We start from the raw sequence: 21511 nt of genomic DNA, 5'->3' as shown, positions 1-21511 counted from the left end.
CAAGTACTTTTTAACAGACAGTCATCTGTCTGCGCTTCAGCCAACCTAAATTTAATTTGGTGCTTATTGCAGAACCAATATAAACTGATTGGTACGGGTTTGCTCACTGTACTTGTAAGAATACAATAATTTATTGCACAGTAAAGTAATAGGGATCCAGAGTCCAGCACTTAAGCGGTTAATAGTCACCAAACTAACCGATATCCTACCCAGACTTTTGCAGCTCGAATGTAAACCATAAACGTTATCGTGAGCTACGCTACATAGTGAACCATTGTCCGATAATGGAGGCAGCGCATCTTCGTGACATCACAGGAGTGACACAGCAGCCGTGAGCGAGGAGAGGAGGAGGATCTCTTCCCCAGAAGTTTGGTTTGCCCTTTGCTGGAGATGAGATTCAGTCCCTACAGTTCCACAGAGAGTCGACCAGAGCCGGGGGAGGAAACTTTGTGAGCGCTGAAATCTTCTGGATTCAAGATTGTCTGCGGGTCATGGACGGTTTGATTTAGGGGGAATTTGGCGAATTCCCGGAGTTGCGCGCTTGCAGCGGACCGTACTTCGCACTGCTGCGACTCCAGGCGGCTGTGAAGGAAACCATATCTGGTCAAAGTATTCGTTGCTGTCACCCAGCGGGACCAGCCGGCTATAAATAGCGCTGGAGGAGGTAGGGAAATTAATGCATACATTATACTGCGGGCAGCAAAGCAGTCAAGTAAGTTAAGGTCAATTCTCCGTGTTAAAGCCGTGAACCGGATTACAGTTTAACATTTACTTAAAGTGGGAAAGTGGTTTTCTAGGAAAAATTAACACCAAATATAAGTTCCCCGTTTCTGTTTTTCATCATTTGGCTGCTGCAGGTTAAATATTAAACTGAAAGATGCAGATTGGGTGGTTTATTATTATTATTATTATTATTATTATTATTATTATTATTGTGACTGTATTTGGACCAATCATAACTACATCTTTTAATTTAATTATTAAAGTTATTAAAACTTTGCAGAAACAAGAGTTCAGAAGTATATAAAAGTTGCTGGTTTTCTGTGACCTCCACACATCCACTCTAGAAATAACTAAGCTGTGGAACTTCTGTTTGTCAGTCATTTTTATTTTATGAGCACAGCTCTTAATGGTGCTTCAGAAGTCTGCTGTTTACCTCCTGGTTTAGCCTTGTATTATATTATCAGCTGGATTATAACAGCACTGGTGATGTTACACTTAACAAAAACAGTATGACACTTTGACCTCCGCAGAATGAACAAATGGCCTGACCCCAGGTCCAAGGCAGCAAGTGAGCTACTTGGTCTGGTATACAGATCATGATATATGACTCTGTGCTGGCCCCAAAGCAAAAAAAAAAAAAAAAGTGGCCACAGATGTGTTCAATGTCCTCAGCAAAATGAAGGATTATTTAACGTGTGGTGTTTAATGGTTTTGGTTGTATGCACAACTTCAATGCCAGGTCTAAATCTACGAACCAAACTGGCTTTTCTTTGGAGTGGCAGTAATAAAACACGCCATCCTTTCCACAGAGCTTATTTTCTGCCACATGCATTGTGACATGTGGCTGAGTAAAGGAGAACAGTTGTCTCTCAGCTGTTGTCTGCTGGGACATTTCAGATATCTGTGCAATTTTTACAACTGCTATCTTTCCTTTAGATTGTGTGGCACAAAACTAGGGTTTAATTCTTCAACTTTCCCAAAAATGAGCAGAGTTAAGTGTGATTATTGTAGTTTTATTCCATTTCAGCATCAGACCTAGAACAAACTGAGCAGTTAAGATATGTTAGGGGTAATTAATTAAAATCACTTTTAATTTACTTTTTTAGATATGTAGAGTTATGCTTATATTTCAATGTGAATCTGTGAAGTAGTTATGCACAAAGATGTTGTGGCGGTCATTTCAGCAGCCAGTAGAAGATGGCAACAAAGGCTTCACGTGCCATTTGTATGCTGTTTGAAAGCAGTTAACGAGGAGTTGCAAAAAGAAAAATCAAGTTACTTTAATATTGCAGCATGGGCTCATTTCTGTGATGAATATTTCAGTTTTCTTCACTCTGAGAGGATTTGTGAATATTGCAGAAATCTCTGCGTACTTCATGACTGAAAAAAATCTTGCCTTCACCCAGGAGTAGCTAACTTGTATACACGCAGTTTTAAAGACTTTAGTTCTGAAATCTTCTTTTTATCTTCTGCTCTCAGTTAGTGAAAGGCTGTGCTCATGCAAGACCAGTTGCCCTCCCAAGGTTTTACACATATCTGACTTGATTAATTATCCCGTATCAGTGTAGCTATTCTTAGAGGCTTAAGGATTGAATAGGCCTGCTTTCAAGGGCAAGAGGCAAGTTAGAGGTTTATGACTGCAGAGGGTACATTCTGGTTCAGGTCACTTTTAGTTGTTTTGCTCTTTCTGCTCAGTGAATGTCCTGTAATGAAGCAGAGGCTTATAGAAATGTTCTAAATACAGGCAAGTGTCTGTTCGATATCATCAGAACAGGTTGCAGTCTTCCAGTGGGCTTGCAGTGCTATTTGGAGTGCAGCCCAGTTCTTCATCTCTGGTTTTGGAAACTTGTCTTGACATGGAGTGAAAAGAGAAAGCAGAACAAAAGAACAACATGCTTGACCCCGCTTTTTAGGATTAAAGCCAAAGCACACTTGGTGACATCCCTAAGATCAAAAAGATAGGCTTTCTTTCACATTTGTGCTCCTCAAAAACACAATTTTCTGCACTTTGAGCTCCAGCTCAATATTTTCTGCCTAATTTGAGATCATTCCCATCGCCTGATACAAGCTCAGTGAAGTTATAGTTAATGTTGTTATGTGGGCATCCATCGGTAGCAGCTCAACACTTGTCAGAGTCTGAACTAGAGCTTTAAGGAACTTGGGGCTTAGAGACCGTGTCCGCGCCCAGTGTTTGGTGCTCTGATCCACAAATGTTCCACTGCAGCTCATCCATTTTCAGTCATCTGGTCACAGAGCCAAGACAGAGTTCGAGAGCAAGATTTGGAATGAGTCTTCATAGCTGTTTGAGAAAGAAACAAGAGCAAGACACGTTTACGGACAGCATATTTGACCTATCTAACATTTATAAAGTTTTCAGGGCAACACTTGGAGAAAATAAGCAGATGATCAGCAACAGGATATGTGCAAAATTACCAAATGTCAAGCAAGTAGGTGAAAACTTGTAAGCAAATCCAATTGAATCAGTGTTTTTTGTCTAATTGAATCAAATTGAAATGGTGACAAATAAATGGAAAAATTCTTGCAGAGAAGAAGAATAAAACACCTAGGAAGGCTTCAAAATATTTCTCCTTAAATATAATTAACGGTGCAGTTTGTCCACCTGTCTGCATTTGTAAACTCATTCATATTTAGTATTAAGTCATTCAAAAACCTCCATAAAAGCTTAAAGATGCAGTTATATACCAGACTTGTCTTGGCTAGGAGCAGTTCCATCTAGCAATTCTGTTAACAGCTTAATTGTATATTTGCTGGTAGATGGGAATTGTTAGCTTTGAGAAGGCCTAGGTTAGCACTTTTTATCTTTCCACTCTGTGCTAAGTTGTACTAACCTGCTGGCTGTAGCATCATATTTAATCTAAAGATGTGAGTGTGGCACATGGAAACCTTTTGAGGGCATGAAAATGAACACTCCAACAGCTCTCAAAAACTATGTGACGATATAAGAGAAATGAAAAGAAGAACATTTAAAGCATTACCAGTGAAAATGTTTGACAAATTCTCATACATTTCTTTTGCACTCAAAGAATTTTGTATTTTCACGCCTTCTGTATTTCCGGACAGTTGCTTTCTGGGAAATCGGAGTAGTAGAGAAGAGATGACAAGCAGAGAAATATGATGTTTCACTTCTTTCCATGTTCATGACGTACTATTGTTTTCTAATTCTGCAAGCTATTAATCTCTCTTCACACTATTTACTTGTGCCTGTTTCAGGTGTAATTGCTTTCCCAAGAGGGCTACGGGCACTTGGCTGCCTTTACTGTTATTTTACCCGAGGTGGGGGTCATTAAGGTCAGTCTGTCTTCTGAATTCCACTGTTAAAGCATTGTGTTGCTTTTCTCTGATCCTTTAAACCCACTGTTATTCCAACATTCATTTTAATTACTCGCTTCTTGGTTGTTTCCATCCATAGATATAATCTAGGCTCCTGATCTCCTACAGTTTGCCTTTTTCATTTGGAGGCGTTGCTGAGGTGAGAGAACAGTTTGAATATGCCTCACATGTTGAACACATCCCAAGAATAACAAAGAGCAAAGAGAATACAAGAAAATGATAAATACTGTTATGCTTTATTGCCACATATATTCCCTCAAACGATACAACTGTCAAATTGATTGCCGTCATTGCTCATAATTGATGTGTAAATATTTTATTTCTGTTGTTTTCCAAGATATTGTACTCTTTTTTTCCCCCCCAGGTGTGCTGTCCACAATGGCGCTTCTGAGGAAGGAGATGGAGAAGTACAGAGACATAGACGAGGACGAGCTGCTGAAGAAACTGTCAGAAGAAGAGTTGCAGCGGTTAGAGGATGAATTAGAGGAGCTGGATCCTGATGTAAGTTTATAACATTGAAGTCCATAAGGAGAAGCTATGTCAGTATGTTAGTATCAGTGGGGATTAATGGGGGCATACATGCTCAGCAGACAGCACAATGTAATGTATCACATTGTATATCACTGGAGCTGCAGTGTGCTTTCGTTTGAGTTGCTGTTAGCTGGTAATTTCTGTTTTTAAAATAACATAAATCTTAGTTTTTATAGTGGTAGTACAGTAGCAATTGTTAAAATATGTTTGAAGGAAAGGACTGAAAACAAAAGTCTACAAAGCCATGGCATTTATGGTCAGGAGTTTACATAAACTCATCATGGGAATGAATGTCATGATAATTTTGAGCTTTTAATGATTTCTTTGAGACATTTTTTCCCAGGGTGCATTGATTATAACCAGGGGTGCACATAAGTGGTCCGCAGGTGCGCATTCGCTGTCAAAATAAAAGACGCGCACCAGATAAGAAGTTGCAACGCGCGTTTGCTTACACATAAAAGGCACTGTTTTTGTCCGCTAGAGTGGGATTTTCACGCTATATTCTGCACCACATATCTGTGTGTTCATCATTTCTTTGAAGCCAGCTCACCTCCTGCAACTACTTTTCTGAGAATATGCGCTTCTTTTGCGGTCCGGACTCCTTATGACATTTCTTTGGAGGTGGAGAAACACCAAAGTAATTGCTTAAAGCAGCTTGCTTCTTTGACATCTTTAAGAGTTCTAAACAAATGTCTGTCCTCCTCCAGAAAATCCTATGTACGCAAACACGCGTTGCAACTTCTTATCTGGTGCGCGTCTTTTATTTTGACAGCGAATGCGCACCTGGGGACCACTTATGTGCACCCCTGATTATAACAGCATATATCTCTAATGACTTGTAAAAACAAGAATTGGGTGCACAAGCAGCAATTTATTTTGGATTTCCTCTGATCCACACCGGTCAAAAGTATATACAAAATAAAATAAAATATACATACACTCACTTACATTTTTTCATAAGCGGTGCTGAAGGTTCCATAGTCTCTTTTAAATTGACAAAGCCAAGGCCTACAACTGGTACTTTCTCTTTGCCAGCATAAGAGGATTTGTTTCATAGCAGTTGTCTATTGCTCTGAATATTGGTCACTACTCAGAGCAATAGAAAAGAGTAGATTTGCACAGGTTGGGAAGGTCTCTTGGAGCCATTTCTAAACAAGTGCACATTCCAAGATGATTCAAAACAATTATGCGTAAGCACATCTTGTCTGGATGTGTCACCACTTTGCCAAGGTCTGGAAGAAAACCCAAACTGTCACCCTCAGATGAGGGATGGTTGTTCAGGAAAAACCCAGGTTCAAGGTTACCAGAAACCAGAAACTACTGGAATACCAACTGCCACAGGGAAGCCAGTTTTTACATCGCCATGCACTGAGAGGGTCCCACATGGACAAGTTAAAATCCCTCTTAGTAAACGTTTTTTGGTCAGATTTGACAAAGATTGAGCTCTTTGGCCACAATGGCAACAGGCATATTTGGAGAAGTAAAGATGAGGCTTTCAAACCTATGAACACTGTACCAACTCTCAAGCACGGTGGTGGTTGCATCATACTCTGGGGCTGTTTTGCTGCTAGTGGTACTGTTACATTACTCAAATAGATGGAATTCTTCAACTTCACTTCACACTAAACTAAACATGGACAGAATTGGGTGTTCCAAATAAAACAGGTCAGCATTAAGCTTCTTTAATGGCCTTCCCGAACCTCCAGCCTTAACCATGTTGAAAATGTTTGGGATAACCTGTAAAGCTTACTCCGTGCCACAAAATGAGCCAAAATAAATGAGCTCCACCAATTTGTTTAACATCTATTCCAGGTGCAACTTTCTAAGGGACGTTTAACCAAATATTAGTTGGGGTGTAATCTACACTTTTGACCTTGTGTGAATTAGAGAAAATCCTAAATGAAATAAATTCTTTATTCTTTATTTTTATGTTTTGAAGTCATTAAAGATAGATGCTGTATATTCATTCCACCCTGGAAAAATATCAGTTCAAATAAACAATTTAGTGCATTTACCACAATGAGCGTATCCAAGCTTTGGACCGTGACTGTATTAGAAGTTGCTGAGCGCAGATTAGATTCTCTGTGTAAAAGTATTACAACTAAACATGAAGGTCTTTTGTGTCTGTGGCAGTGTTTGATTCAGTAATACATGTAAAAATGGTGAAACAATAGAAAAATGAAGAGTGAAAGTGTGAAAAAGTAAAATACTAACCTTAAATTAATAACCTCTTGTTACTGTTTAGTCTTCCCTGTTATTCAAAGTATTTCTCCTTTTGTATTAAGTACAGCTAAAGCACTTATAATACTACATCAGCACTCGTGTTTATTCGCTGCTGCTTTTTATGATATGTTTATTTCTGCATTTGATTCTCGTCCACCGACAGACCACCGAGTAATAAATCAGGGGTCGAGGTGTGGACAGCTGCTGCAATAGCTGCCAGATGAATGTCTAACTCCTCATAAAGAGACCGGAGTCCCCCTCAGTGCCAAGGGGATAACTCGAAGGGTATAATGTGGAGTAGATATGTGCGTGTGTTTGTTAGTGAGGCTCATGCCAGCAGTGAGTGACTGCAGGGACTCGCTGACGTAAACAGAGGAAACAGAGAGAAGCAGTGCGTATGTCCTTACCTTGTTTGTGCCTGTTTATGAGGGTCACCTGTTACACAACAGTAAAGTGCCCATTTGCTCTGACTGTAACATTCCCGGCACGGTTTCCCACATCAGTTCCAGTAAACAGACTGAAAGTTTGCACGCATGTCTGCCATTATTGATTATTCAGCAACAATTACAAGAACATTTTGTGTTTTACAACACACAGTACTGCCTCACAAGTGTACTGACCCAAGCTTGCTTCATACTCAGTTGTTTGATTGTGTGGATGAATACAAATTACACGTAGAAAAAGTTCCAATCAAAGTGAAACGTTTGACATAGATTAAACCATCAAAATGGCTCTGAGACTGCAACTTCCCATTTTAAGAAAGTTGTAGAGAGCCTGTAGCTACAGAATAGATGGATATTTTCCTGAGAAGGTGGAGGTGGTGTTTTGCTAGCAGGTATTATTGGATATGTTTATTAGAGCGTATGAAAGTTGAAATCTGTGCTGATGTTTGTTTGCATTTGTTGCAGGTGGTCGTTTTTATTTGCGTTATAAATATGCTGGTATCTGAAATGGATCTTGATGTGTCGTATATCGTGAAATGATATCGTCTCAGCTTCAGGCTCATAGACACATAGACACACGTATTGTACATGTGACAGTTAGTTGATGGTTGCTGAGGGAAACAGAGGCCGACTCGTGCTGTTAAAAATAAAATACTGGGACTGAGCGCTGTAACCTACAGCTGATATAAGCTTTGTGTTGGTGATATCTTAGATTGTGCTGACTGCGCAAAGTGTTGGGTATGTTCGGTTGGGTTTTTTTTTTTAAATTGCTGTACAACCAGATTATTATTTGGAAGCTCCTAATGTAAGGAGAGAGTCTGACTGAAGATGAACAACAGTGAGAAGCAAAAAGAGAAACCGACTTATAAAGAAAGGGAGGCCCCTAAGTGCTGAGAAGCAGATAAGATATGCAGCTATAAGTAGCACTTCTAAGAGCATGGGTTTGAATGTTGCTTTAGGTTCAAAATAACTTGGTGTGCACTAATGGTCTGGGAAATTTCTTGGTCCTGTGTTGAGCTAGAGAAGAGAGAGAGAGAGAGAATTATATGGTGTCATGCTGTCTAGGCCTGACATCATACAGTTCACTCAGCAGCTCATAAAACTTGTTACAGAAGAAAAAAAATCAAAGTCGTTTGTTCTTAGCTTTATGTTTTGCTTCAAAATATTACAAGACTTAACTAAAAGAGTTTGAACAAGATAAAGAAAATAAAACCACATAAGCACCTGTTCGAGGCCACTTTAGCATGAGATAACTGCTGACAGAGACATAGGGAAACATAAACTAAGTGATCCGGTGCCAACAAAGCTACTTACTGACTTTAATCCTAATATAAAGAAAGATATGCTATGCTGTGCTTGAAGGATGTGATTGAAAAGTCTGATTAGTGTAATTTTATCATAGACTTTACACTGCCCTGCTTTTGCAGTCAAAGAAGCTGCCCTGTTGACCATTAGAAAGAATGCAGGTGTAAGTCACTTTACTTTAATTTTTGTAGCTCAGATTCAACTTGGTGCAGGAAACATTCCTCTGGGATTTTGGTCCATGTTTACACGATAGCATCACACAGTTGCTTCGGATTTGTTGTCGGCACATCACCGCAACCTGAAGATGCCCAGTTGAGCTCTTGTGACTGTGGAGGCCATTTGCGTACAGTGAGCTCACTGTCACTGAGATGATTTGAACTTTATGACATGGAGCGTTAATGTTGCAGCAGCAAAAAATCTCATCATCTCATCATCATCTCATCTGTTCTTAGCTGACAGCAGGTGTGGTCTTGTGCTATAAATCAGAGATGACTGTGTGGGAAAATCCCAGTCGATGAGTACTCACTGAAACATTCAGACCAGCCTGTCTGGCAAAAACAACAATGTTACATTCAAAGTCGCTCAAATTATCTTTGACTCCAGTTCTGGTGCTCGATTTAGACCTCACCAGGTAGTCTTGACCATGTCTGCATGATTGAGACCAATCATGTGCTATGTGCTTGGCTTCTTAGCAGGGATAGCTCAGTAGGTAGAGTGGTGGCCCCATGATCGGAAGGTCGGGGGTTCGATTCCCCTGAACAGCTACCCTGAGGTACCCCTGAGCAAGGTACTGTCCCTACACACTGCTCCCCGGGCGCCCAATGGCTGCCCACTGCTTCACTGAGTGAATGGGTTAAATGCAGAGAGGAATTTCCCCACGGGGATCAATAAAGTACACTTTCTTTCTTTCTTCTTTCTTGGAGCGTATACAGTCTCTGCTACCAAGTTCTGTGGAAAAAAAACGAAAACCTTTTTAACATGATAGAATGAGTAGAAAGGTACTTTGGGAAACTCAAGGATTCATTCTCTGGGGAATGAATGTTGAGTTACATTAGGCTGGATCGGAATTGTAAAGCAGGGAGCAAGTCTGGCTAAAAGCATCTAAAAATTCCTTCACACTTCACACAGTGTAAAGCATAGACTGGTCAAGTTAGCAAAAGTATGGGTTATTTTTCCAACATGCAATACCAACATATTGTAAATATAAATCCGTGTCTAGAATGCATTGTTGCCTGCTGGGATGCGCCAGAAGGACCAGACAAAGAAAGCACCAACAGGGACGTTTCAAAGAGACAACCTCCTGGCCCATCTGGAGAAACAGGCCAAAGAGCATCCTGACAGAGAAGACCTGGTGCCCTACACCGGGGAGAAGAGAGGTAGGAACTGGTGTGTTTAATAAAAATCAAGTTAATCAGGCAAATGTTTTCATGATTAATCTTTTTATTAAGATATTATTGTTATTATTATTAATAAATGAATGCTGTTTAAAGCTTCCTTAAACATGATTTAAATGATGGTGTTACTTTGTAATTAAACAAATATCTCTGGACTCATGGATGGATTTTAAAAAGGCAAATTGATCAGTGAAAACAGCCAACCTGTAGCTCAGGTGTTAACACTAAAACTCGGTTTATCAGAAATCCACAGCGTAGACACAGATTTGGTGGTGAAGAACTTCAGCCATGTCAAACTCTTTAAACTCTATAAAGTTTCTTTCTGTTTTTCTGACTTTTGTTACGTTCTGATTTGCTGGTGTTGTTGCTTTGGGACTCACTCCACTTGCCACAGCTTTTGCCGTGCCCTCAGCAGTGCCATGACATTTAACCAAGACAGGTCACACGTGACCTTCCAAAAACTGCTCTCACAGAGCCATGTGTTCATATGAGCATCAGAAAAAATGTCTGGCTGAAACTCGAGGAGCAAGCCACACAAATACAGACATAGCAAACCTATCGTTAAAGACATCTCTGGGCTTCTAGAGTCAGCCGCTTGTCAGGTGTGACATGAAAGCATACTCACCTCACACAGCTTGTGTAACAGAACTGATTTTGGCAACTGGACTGACCTTGTCTTACATGTCCTCACCTTAGACTGACAGTTACATTCAAATTCCATACTACTGTATGTACTGTATTCAGGTTCTAACAGGTTGATGGTCTTCATTGTTTTTGTAATTCACATTTACTTAGCTTTTGTTCTGTCTTTTTTATACATGACTTTCTATGACAAAAGAGTGAGCCTTTGTTAATGGTAGTAGCAATGAAAATGATTGTTGTGTTTCAGGAATAACAGAGAGTGACAGACAATCATTCATGTTCACATACACACCTACAACCGATTTAGAATGTCCAATTAACCTAACATGGGAGGAACACAGGAGGAAGCCAGAGTATCCAAGGAGAACCCACAGAGGCACAGAGAGAACATGCTAACGTCACACAGAAACACCCCGACTGTCTAGTGGATTTGACACCCCTCGCTGTGAGGGGACAATCCACTTCCGGAAAAAAGTTGTTTATGCCATTATTTTAAGAAATAAAAACAATATATCGCAGAGTTATCATAGTTTTTTATTTTTTCTTTTCTTACTAGTTTTTAATTTTACTTCATTTTGACTTTTTGTTAATCCAGTTTAGTTTCAGTTTGTTTCCAGAGTGGGTTTGCTTGTTTCAGTTTAGCTTTTATTGTTTGAAAATGTTCAGCTTTCATTAGTTTCAATCTTTATTTCTTGTTATTTTATTTACGGCAAACGCCAGAGGCAAGAACTATGAAAAATCAGTGTAGATATTACAATGTAAATACAAACTTTTCAACTTTTTGGCCTCAATAGAAGCATTCATCAAATCCTCATCAGGCAGTTTATAATAAATGACAAATTTTAACATATTAACAAATACAAAAAGTAAAGACATTTCATCTGTAATTGTATTTTAGTTTAGTTTTCCAAATTCACAAAATCTTTTCCATCAGTTTTATTTTTTTTCAAAGGTGTAGTTTTGTTTTGTTTTTTTATTTTAGTTCACAAAAATATGTGTTCATGCCTAGTTTCAGTTTTTATTACTTTAGTTTTTAGTTTTATTTTTAACTTTAATATCTTAATACACAGCAGTTCAACAAATTCAACCTTAGAGAGAAATTCAGTGCATATACTATGAAGTTGCATTTCCACTGCATGCAGTCACACCACACAGAATATGTAGAAATTTTGGGTAATTTTGAGAAAAAATGCTACTTAAGAAGCAAATCTGTAGCCATAGAGGTCCCTAAATTGACAAAAATCCAGGAAAAACTGGAGTGTGTCAAATGTAACTTCTAAGCTAAATGCTAAATTAAAGTTACTGATAATTGTCATTGTAATAGTAGTGCTTGCAGTCACTTACTTTGAATATATATATATCCCCTTATATTACAGGGAAAGCCTGGGTGCCTAAAACAAGAGTGGATCCAATCATAGAGTCTGTGACTCTGGAGCCAGAGTTAGAAGAAGCCCTGTCCAGTGCTTCCGATGCTGAACTCTGTGATATTGCAGGTAACTATCACACAACATCTCTCTGTAGGCTAATTTTCTCTGTAGGCTAATTTTTCCAAGAAAACAAACAAATAAAAGTACTTAAGTTTAATTGGATTTTATGTCTGCACATGTAGCTGAACTGTAACTTTTCTCCATTTCAAGAGTTGTTTCTATATATTTCTATATGAAGATTTTAGGAATGCTCTCACTAATGAATGTAAGTAGACTACCATAGGTTTAACTAGCCCTTGTTAATCTAACTTTCACTCATTTCCTCTAGCACTCCTTTCATCTTCATTCCACTCTTACCATTCAACTCTTCATCATCATCATCCGTACCTTCATTTTCTGGATCTTTCTATCTATTAGTTCATCACCGCCCAGGGTATCTGTACGCTGCACATAGTCCTGCATGGAACAACTCTGGTCTTCTGTGACATTTGTGCTTATTGTTTTACTTTGTAGTCGGCGTATCGTTGCATGTGCGGACCGTGCATTGTATTTAACAAAAAACTTAGTTCATGCAGGGCGATTGGACCTGCTGGTACATTTTTTTTCATAGTGGGGAAGGACGATGTAAGCTACATCACAAAAATTTTTAAAAATGATATTAATGACGATGTAGAAAACACCCAGTGTTTTATCAGCTTGCAGCTTGCAGGTGGCGGCAGTTGGGAATGTAAGTGCATGACACCGCTATAGCAGGTATGATATGATATGACGCAGCTCATTACACACTGCAGTTATTGTCATTTGCTGGATTTTGTCTGAATAGTGTTTGAAGTTATTTTTCTTTGCCTTAAATTATAAAATAATAACTTTTTCAATGTCCATACCATCAGGAGAAACTCGAGCTGCCATTAAAACAGTGTTGCTGATGTTTCAGGGTTTTTTCTGTCTGTTTTGTTTGTTTGTTTTTAGCCTGCCTGAGTTATTGCAGCAATGTGCTGGACTTATTATATTAAGGATGACAGTGAGTTGACTTTGTGGGAAGTATACTTACTCATACCATGTAAACACATGTCGTTTTAACCACTGTCAGAGTAATTACAAGACAATGCATACTTCATGCGTGACAAAAATATTATCCAACCCTGCTGCTGTTAGAAGACGGGGATTTAAAATGAGAAATGCTCGTGGTGAACAAGCCTCTTAGCTTGTTGCAATACACGCACTTCACTGCATTCAGTAATCAAATAAACAGTCAGATACTCTCAATCTCTCTGACAAAGAAACAAGGCAAAGATGCTCCGTTAATTGTGTCCTCAGAGTAACTGCTTGGCTGGAAACATATTTCAGATTTCCTGCTGCCAGAGCACATCATAGATTTTTTGCCTTGGCTGGCTGATATCTCATTATTTTTTATAACAAATAAAGTATCTTGCACATTGATTTGGCTTCGGTCCGCTAAGAGCAGAAGGTCAGCTGTGGTTGCAGAAGTCAAAGCCAGTACACAGGAGCTTTTTTTCTTCTTCTCATGCTTGACTTGATTGCGATGCTGAAAGTGACTGGTGCATGGTGGTCTGGTGTAAGGTTGCAAGCCAATCAATAAGTCCACTCAGTGTCAGCACTGCTCTCTTGCTTTCTCTTTCTCGATCCTTTTTTTTTCTCAAGAAATGTTCATTCTTCAGTCTCCTTCTCTTCTTCCAGCCATCCTGGGCATGCACACGCTGATGAGTAACCAGCAGTACTATGAAGCCCTGGCCAGCAGCACTATAGTCAACAAGCAAGGCCTTAACAGTATGTGAAACACATACATGCTTGCACTCACCTACCAAAATGTATACTACTGGACACAAGTACACATGAATTACAGGGACTTTCGAGAAACAAGTAAAAGGACTCTAAAATAAAGCAGATCACTCAACTAGTACCAAAAAAATTGCATCATTTAAGAAAAATGCTGCAGTTGGATTGGAATAAAGTGTGATCTCATGTTTGCAGAATGTTTATTTTACCAAAAACAGTGTATGCTCATATTTTTTTTCTGTTTTGCACTTGATACATGCACAAATAATGTGAAACAGGTTAAAGTAAACTAGATAGGTAGATAAAAGAGTATAAGCACACATACATTTTGCTATTATCCTGCCAGGAATACACTATCGCTGGTTCATCTGTTTGCACTTCATGTTATGCTACATCGTGTAAACGATTGAGTTCTGGGATTACTTTTAGCTCTCCTTCACAGGTTAATGAGCTATTGTTTATCTTGTGTGGTGGCTCATCCTATAGTTACGCTTCCAGCTCTAAACAGAGACTGAGCATCTCACATCCAAATATGACTACCTTATAAAGCAACCCAGAGTCTCCTGCTGAAGTTGTCACTCTGTTTTGAGTAGCGATACAGAGGAGGGCACAAAAACCCTTTTTACAAAAGCATTGGTCCATATTAACCTTAATGACTGAATCTCACAGATTTGCAATCCATTACTAAAGTAGGTGCACATTTCCCGTGCTGGTAAACCAAACGGATTCTAGTTTTTCCATATTTCAGATCTTCTGCTGCAGAGCACTTACAACGAGGTACTCTGTACAGCTTTTGCAAAGTATAAAAAATATCTTTTTGAAAATCTCCTGAGGTTATTGTGGCCAAATACTAATACTCTGCCTGTACTGTGCTCTGCAAAAAAACTATCGTTGGAAGTACGCTTAATCACCTTCTTAAGATTGATACCAATCCCCTGTCAGTAAAATAAATGTGAAGCTACACAGATGTTTAGCCTGGATTACCATAAAAAAGGGGGCAAGCATGGAGAAGAAGAACAGCATTTGTGAACCAGCAGAGTACTCCATGACCAAAAGCAACACTGAATGTGGAAAACTATACTTTCACCATATAAATGTGTTCGCTTTGCTTGACACAAGTAAAGTCTCAAGCAGTCATCCAGAAAATGCTGTTTACAATGTTTAGAGTCGCAGATTCAGAAATTGGGTCAACTAGTTAATGGAGAGGCGTATTTTTTGTGCTGCTTTTAAAATGAGATTTAGTCCAATCAGACCCTGAGTAAAGCAAATTTATCCATCAGCAGTCTGATTTTGTAAATATATTTTTATATTATACGTGTGTTGCACCCCAGGTGTGATCCAGTGTACCCAGTACAAGCCAGTCCCTGATGAGGAGCCCAACTCCACTGATGTAGAGGAAACTCTGTTGAGAGTAAAGAGGAATGATCCCGACCTGGTAGAAGTCAACCTCAATAACATCAAGGTAAGAATGCTGGGTTGTGTTAAAAAAAAGAGAGAGAGACAGTGCAGGTTTAATAATCTATATTTATTATAAAAAATTATATTTAAATTTGGATGTATATTGGATTTGGGTTCAAGTTTTATACATAAACTTCAAGCATTTGTTTCCTTATGAATCACAGCAATTACTAGTTTTTACTGTTTATGATAAGGGAAAATGCAAAAATACATAGAAATAAGTTTTTCAACATTTAATTTTTTTGTTTTTCTGTACCCAGAATATTCCTATCCCAACTCTGAAGGCATATGCCGAGGCTCTGATGAAGAACACAGTGGTGGAGAGGTTCAGTATTGTAGGAACAAGGAGCAATGACCCTGTAGCATTTGTAAGTCTAATGCTTTTCAACCTAAGTTGCTTTTTTTTTCAGTTCTCTTTCCTTTTTATCTTAACAGCTTCCCAGTTTTTCACTTTTTATCATTAATGGGGATGAGTCCTATTTTGACACACACTATGAAGATTAAAATAAACATGTTGTGGTTTGACAAAGTTCTCCTAAACAGATCAAAATACACAAAGAGGGTAAAAAAGCAGGGCGTAAACAAAAAGAAGAAAAAGCTCTGCAGAACAAGAGCAAGATATCCAAACTCAAGGCAACAAGGAAAATTAGTCCCAACAATACAGAAAAGAAATGTGACACAAATAGGAGTACATGTGGAGTCAAGAAGATGATCAGACAAAGGAAAAATGGTAAATGGCCTGCATTTGTATAGCACCTTACTCAGTCCCTAAGGACCCCAAAGCGCTTTACACTACATTCAGTCATTCACACACACAGGCAATGGCAAGCTACAGTGTAGCCACAGCTGCCCTGGGGCGCACTGACAGAGGCGAGGCTGCCGGACACTGGCACCACCGGGCCCTCTGACCACCACCAGCAGGCAAACATGGGGTTAGTATCTTGCCTAAGGATATTTGGCATGCAGCCAGGAGGCAGCCTGGGATCAAACCACCTACCTTCTGATTAGTGGCTGACCTCCTCTGCCACCTGAGCTACAGCAACCCCAGATTTTAGAATGAGACATAGGTGGACATAAGTGGCAGATAGCACAGTGGAAGGAACTCGGATAGGCGAAGACACAGATGGAAACAAGCAGGAAATGAGAAGAAAAACAAAGACAGGAAGTGAGGGCACAGATGACGCACAAGGAATAGCAGTTACCAAAATGAAGCAGGAGATGGAAACAAGCAAGACGAGGGAACTAACACAGACAAAACAGAGACTAAGAGTAGGAAACAGTGGAGACATTTGTACAATATGAACAGAAGAAAAACCAAATCAAAATCAAAACGGGGACCAAACCACAACGAAAGCCTGACAAGAACAGCCTGGCTTCAAAGCTGTTCCTGAATACAAAGTGCTGTGTGTTTTCTCAGGCCCTGGCAGAGATGTTGAAAGTTAACACGATGCTCAAGAGCCTGAACGTTGAGTCCAACTTCATAACAGGGACTGGAATCCTGGCCCTCATAGAGTCGCTGCAGAATAACACCACACTATTGGAGCTCAAGATAGACAATCAGGTAAAAGCTCACACCCTCCATAGAGTACAGACAGATTTAAACACACTGGAACAGTATGTATGTGTCATGCAGTGTACACAGTTCATCATTGCCACTTTGGTCTAATGCTCGCTGATTGCATTGCAATGTCTCATATGCCATAGTTGGACATCTGTGACTCATTGCCCACTAATGCCTACTTTTATTTCTCTCCTTGTTCTTGGCCCTTTCTTTTTTGCTTTTCAAGTCCATTTATTGATTGAAATCAACTTTTTTTAAACCCTCAATCCCACCACTGATTTTTTATTTTTTTTGCCTTTAATCATCTATTCCTCTCTCGTCTTCCTCTCTCCACCATCCTTTCCTGCACTCTCTGTGAACTCCAGAGTCAGCCCTTAGGCAACAAAGTGGAGATGGAAATAGCCAACATGCTGGAGAAAAACACCACATTGCTGAAGTTTGGGTATCATTTCACCCAGCAGGGTCCACGCCTCCGGGGCTCCAATGCCATGATGAACAACAATGACCTGGGTGGGTACACACACCTGCATGATCACTGTATGGATGTGGCATTAGGTCTCGAACTGACAAAACATCAACTAAATACTCTAATTAAAGTTTATTTTCATTCTTTTAGTTATGTCTTTTAGTAATGTTTCATTTGGCAGAGTTAGACGTTAGTATGGGCATGAGTGCACTTTATCATCACTATATCTCCTTGAGTTCTACTTCAATCAGAGGCTAATAGAAGAATGAGAGTGATATCATCAGTTGGTTACTCAGTAGAGCTGCCAAAAAGCCTCAGCCAATCATAACAGTACCTTCCTGAGTTATGACCTCAGCACTAAGAAAAGCCTGTGAGCGTGAGAGAGAACATAATGAAGCGAGTGAGTGGAGTGTTTCCTGTCATGCACAAATTACAAATTTCACCAGTAATTGTTGTGTTTGCTGACCTGATTTTCAACTTTTTTCCCCCAAAATATTTACTTTGTACAACAAACTAGGGCAGAATAAATCCTCTCTGACTCGATTGCTGTAACATTCACACTACAGAATGTAGCTTCAAAACTAAATTAGATGTGGATATGATTTTGTTTGTGTTTTGTTTTAAGTGGTCTTACTATCTTCTTGTATTTTGTGTATTTATATGATGTTCAAAACCACTTTACATCATTTATGATGCTTTCTCTTCCCCACGTCATCTTTAAGCCCGGGTCGTCAGGTCGGAGACAGACGGCTCTTTCACCCTCACTCTATCTGTCCCTGAGCTGGAGAGGGCCTTTGGGAAAAAGTTCAAGTCTAAGACTAAGTAAAAAAATTTAAAAAAAGTACAGTACAGTCACACACTGTATGACCGCTCAGCCTTGCCTTTCTGCTGCCAACATCTCCCAGTTCTTCTCCGGACTACCGGAAGCTCTGCTGCCTCCTGTCATACTCTTCTGAGAGTTTCTGTTGCTTGTCCACATCTTCACTCTTTTAATCATCTCTAGCTTACGGAGACTGCTCTTTAGTCCCACGACATTCCTGAAATAGCGCAAAAATCTTGCAATTTTGGAAACATGTAGATGAGATAACTACCTGTATAAAAAAAGAAAGAATCTCATAGCACAGAATTTGACTTTGAAATTATGCTGTATTTTTCTATACTGACTTTGAGTGATTAGTCTTTGGTTTTTCTGCTCTTTTCATCTGCATTTTTGGAGGAATTTGATTCCTCCTGTTTTTTCACTCCTTTCAAGAGCCCCAAAAGTGGACCCACAGGACTCTCGTGGAGTCTGATCACTTTTTAGTAATTAGTTTCTGGTTGTTGAACATGCATTATTACGTGATCTTGAGACAGAATTTTCTTCAGAGCTGAACATATATTCTGTTTTATTGTGCGCAATAACCACAAAGTAATTACTGACAATTTCCTAAGGTCACGTTTAAGAAGACGCTGTCCTGTTCTTTCCACTTGCTTACGTTTGTCCTGTGTATTTATTCACAAAGAACTCTTCTTACACGTTGCAGCCACCAATTTGTTGTGCTGTTCTTTTTGCCTTGCTTTTTTTGTCAGCTATCTTGCTTCCTGTCGGTTAAAGAGGTCAGCTTTGCTGTGCTGTTGCTTAAGATGATGAGGTTGATGTTGTCTTTCATCTTTCTTTCTCCTGTAACCTTCCATTTTCCCTCTGTCTACAGTAAGAAAGAGAAGGCTTGAAGGAGGACCCATTTTCCCAAAGTGTCGGACAAATGTGTAGAAACCAGGGCTACCTTCAACTCCTGCCATCTGTCACCCCCTTCCACTCTATCAGGTTCAATTGTTTTGGTTTCAGAGACAGTGTCTGAACTTTTTCACTTACAGACTTTTACTTAGTAAATGTTAAATGATCCATTTGGATTGATTAACAGATCCTTCTGAGTTTCCAGTGCATGCAACAACAAAAAAAGTGACATTAATATTATTACATTGTGCTCTGAAGTTTGCATTTTGACATATTTTCTAGGCTTGGACAGCTACAACTGCAGCTTTTTGTACAAACCAACTCCTACTCTGTAATTTTGAGTCTTTCAATGCTTCACCGAGTGTTTAGACCTCAGTGAAGGGCTTAAGGTCTGGTTTTGAATGTGGTCCCATATGAAAAGCGATGGGCAACTTTTAGCAGTCTGCTGAGTTGAATTTTAATAGTTATTATTATTATTATTATTATTACTACTACTACTGTGCTGTAAATGACTGGTGTTGTCACTACTGCTGTTGCTTCCAGGACACCTTACAAGACTACGAATTTCTGCCATGTCAGAATTATTCATTTAAATTGAATTGAGAAAAAAAAATGAACATCTGGTTTTGCCCCCATCTTCTGATGTTTTTCTCTTTTCATTTTTCAGTGTGAAAAAAGTATTTAGTGACTCATTTCGATACTGAGCTACACAGATTCTTGAGCAATTTACAAATAGCTGTATAAACCTGGCAACTGTGAGATTTGTCACTACATACGTATTTATTGAAACAGACCTGGGAAAGAGTCAGAAGCCATTCATATGACTTGGTTTGACTATGCTGGATCATCAAATAACCAGTAGTAAAAACGTTGCTGTAAAAGAAAATGTACTGTCAAATTACACTGTGACGTTATCCAGCGTTTATATTAGCACTCGCTGCCTGTTAATGTGCAATATTCAAATGCCAGTGTAATGTGCTTTATATTTTCCTTTAAATATCCAGCGAATACGGCACTGTTATATAGAAGTGTTTACAGCAGCGGCATTGTAAGAGCGCCAGAGAGAGAGAGACAAGAAGCTCAACAAATTCTGAGAGAAATTCCTAAAAATAAAGATGGTGTTAGAAAAAAAAACTCCCAGAGAGTAAAAAGCTTTTGAAAAACTTTGCGATGGGACAAAATCTGAAAAAAAATGTAACAATTTTAAACAGATAATTTGATGAGATTCTTTACATGCAGTTTTTTAGAATAAATGTTACATGGCTGCTGAGTGGCAAGAGGGTTTTGCTTACAGTCACCAGATTATATTAACCCAAGCAACTTGTGAATATTTGAATGGATTTGTTTTACACTTTCAGCCAGGTCTGGTTTGTTGATTGTTTGTGTTGATTTGTATTTACTGGAGCTACAATGTGTGTTTTAGTATGAAATGACTTTTTTACTACAGGTTTCACATTACTCCCTAAATCCAGGTTTGTTGTATTTTTGTATGCAGGAAACCTTTCATGTCTTTGCAGCTTTCAGACTATAACAATCCCCCTTATTCATATGAAAAACAGACTATTTACAAGCATGTCTAGCTATGACAGGTACTGAAAATCAGAAATATGGTATTGCACCATAATCCTAAAGAGATCAAAATGAAATGATTCTCATCATAGGCCAAAAAACCACCTGAATAAATGTTGATTTTATGCTGCTGTATACTTTGGAGCAGATAGCGGGATTTCTCATAACTTTAAAAGTCAGCAGTGCAATGAGGGAAAAGTAGAGTTAGCTGTTATATAAGCAGGAATTAGAACAGTTCCAGTAAAAATCACAGGATGGTTTGTTAGCTTTTATTAGCTGTCGATGAATTATTTGTTTTAGGAAACGTTTATGTCTTCCTAATGTGAACAACTCTTGCTCAAAATTCTGATTGCATGTTTAAGGGCTAATAACACATTCAGTGTTATTATTTATCACCACTTTGTTACTGACAGTGTCAAGGCCAATGTCCAGTGAATGGTCGATATCTTCATTATAAAGATGAAGAATTGAAAGCTAAAAGTGAAAGAGGACTCTGCTCTCACAGTCTCTGTGTGTCATGTTCTTTTCTCCTGTGTAGGGCTTTTTTCATATTGTACTGCTTGACTCGGTTTTTTTCATAGATAGTTCACATTTTTTTGTTCTGTTTTATGAATTAAATAAAGCTTGAAAATTGTCTTTGTTTATACACCTTCAGCACATTTGATACAAAGACCGCAGGGCCCACAGTGCCACTCTGTGGCGAAAGAGAAGAATTACACCAAGCTGGTGAAGCTTTCTATCCCTTTTGGCTCTCTTGGCTACGGTCCTCAGTGGTGGCGCTTGGTTGCAATTGATTTTAAACAGCAACAAGGAAAAAATCCACATGTCATATGTCATATTTATGAAAAATTACAGGTTCTCATTGTCATTCCAGGGAGGTTGTAAGCAATGATCTGAAAAATTTTTT

The 21511-nt window shown here is 39.0% G+C and overlaps 1 protein-coding gene across 3 annotated transcripts; it reads left to right on the top strand.

The window, feature by feature from the left end:
- Positions 1 to 296: 296 nt before the first annotated feature.
- tmod1 (tropomodulin 1) lies at positions 297 to 21239 on the top strand. Of its 3 annotated transcripts, XM_085162622.1 has the most exons (13): positions 297 to 664; positions 3955 to 4032; positions 4154 to 4213; positions 4439 to 4575; positions 9796 to 9952; positions 11989 to 12105; positions 13738 to 13827; positions 15168 to 15298; positions 15555 to 15662; positions 16712 to 16855; positions 17221 to 17365; positions 18044 to 18143; positions 19013 to 21239. In XM_085162622.1, the coding sequence occupies exons 4-13, from the start codon at positions 4453 to 4455 to the stop codon at positions 19029 to 19031; spliced, it is 1134 nt and encodes a 377-aa protein (XP_085018748.1). In that variant the 5' UTR covers positions 297 to 664; positions 3955 to 4032; positions 4154 to 4213; positions 4439 to 4452; the 3' UTR covers positions 19032 to 21239. The 3 variants fall into 3 exon arrangements, with proteins under 3 accessions (XP_085018748.1, XP_085018749.1, XP_085018750.1); XM_085162623.1 differs by lacking the exon at positions 18044 to 18143 and having other exon boundaries at positions 304 to 664; XM_085162624.1 differs by lacking the exons at positions 297 to 664; positions 3955 to 4032; positions 4154 to 4213; positions 4439 to 4575 and adding an exon at positions 4590 to 7663.
- The last annotated feature ends 272 nt before the right edge of the window (positions 21240 to 21511 follow it).

The sequence above is a fragment of the Neolamprologus multifasciatus genome, chromosome 6 (genome assembly GCF_963576455.1).
Source record: "Neolamprologus multifasciatus chromosome 6, fNeoMul1.2, whole genome shotgun sequence".
NCBI classification, from domain to species: domain Eukaryota; kingdom Metazoa; phylum Chordata; class Actinopteri; order Cichliformes; family Cichlidae; genus Neolamprologus; species Neolamprologus multifasciatus.
The sequence above is the reverse complement of the archived record's forward strand: the minus strand, read 5'-3'. Positions and strand labels throughout refer to the sequence as shown.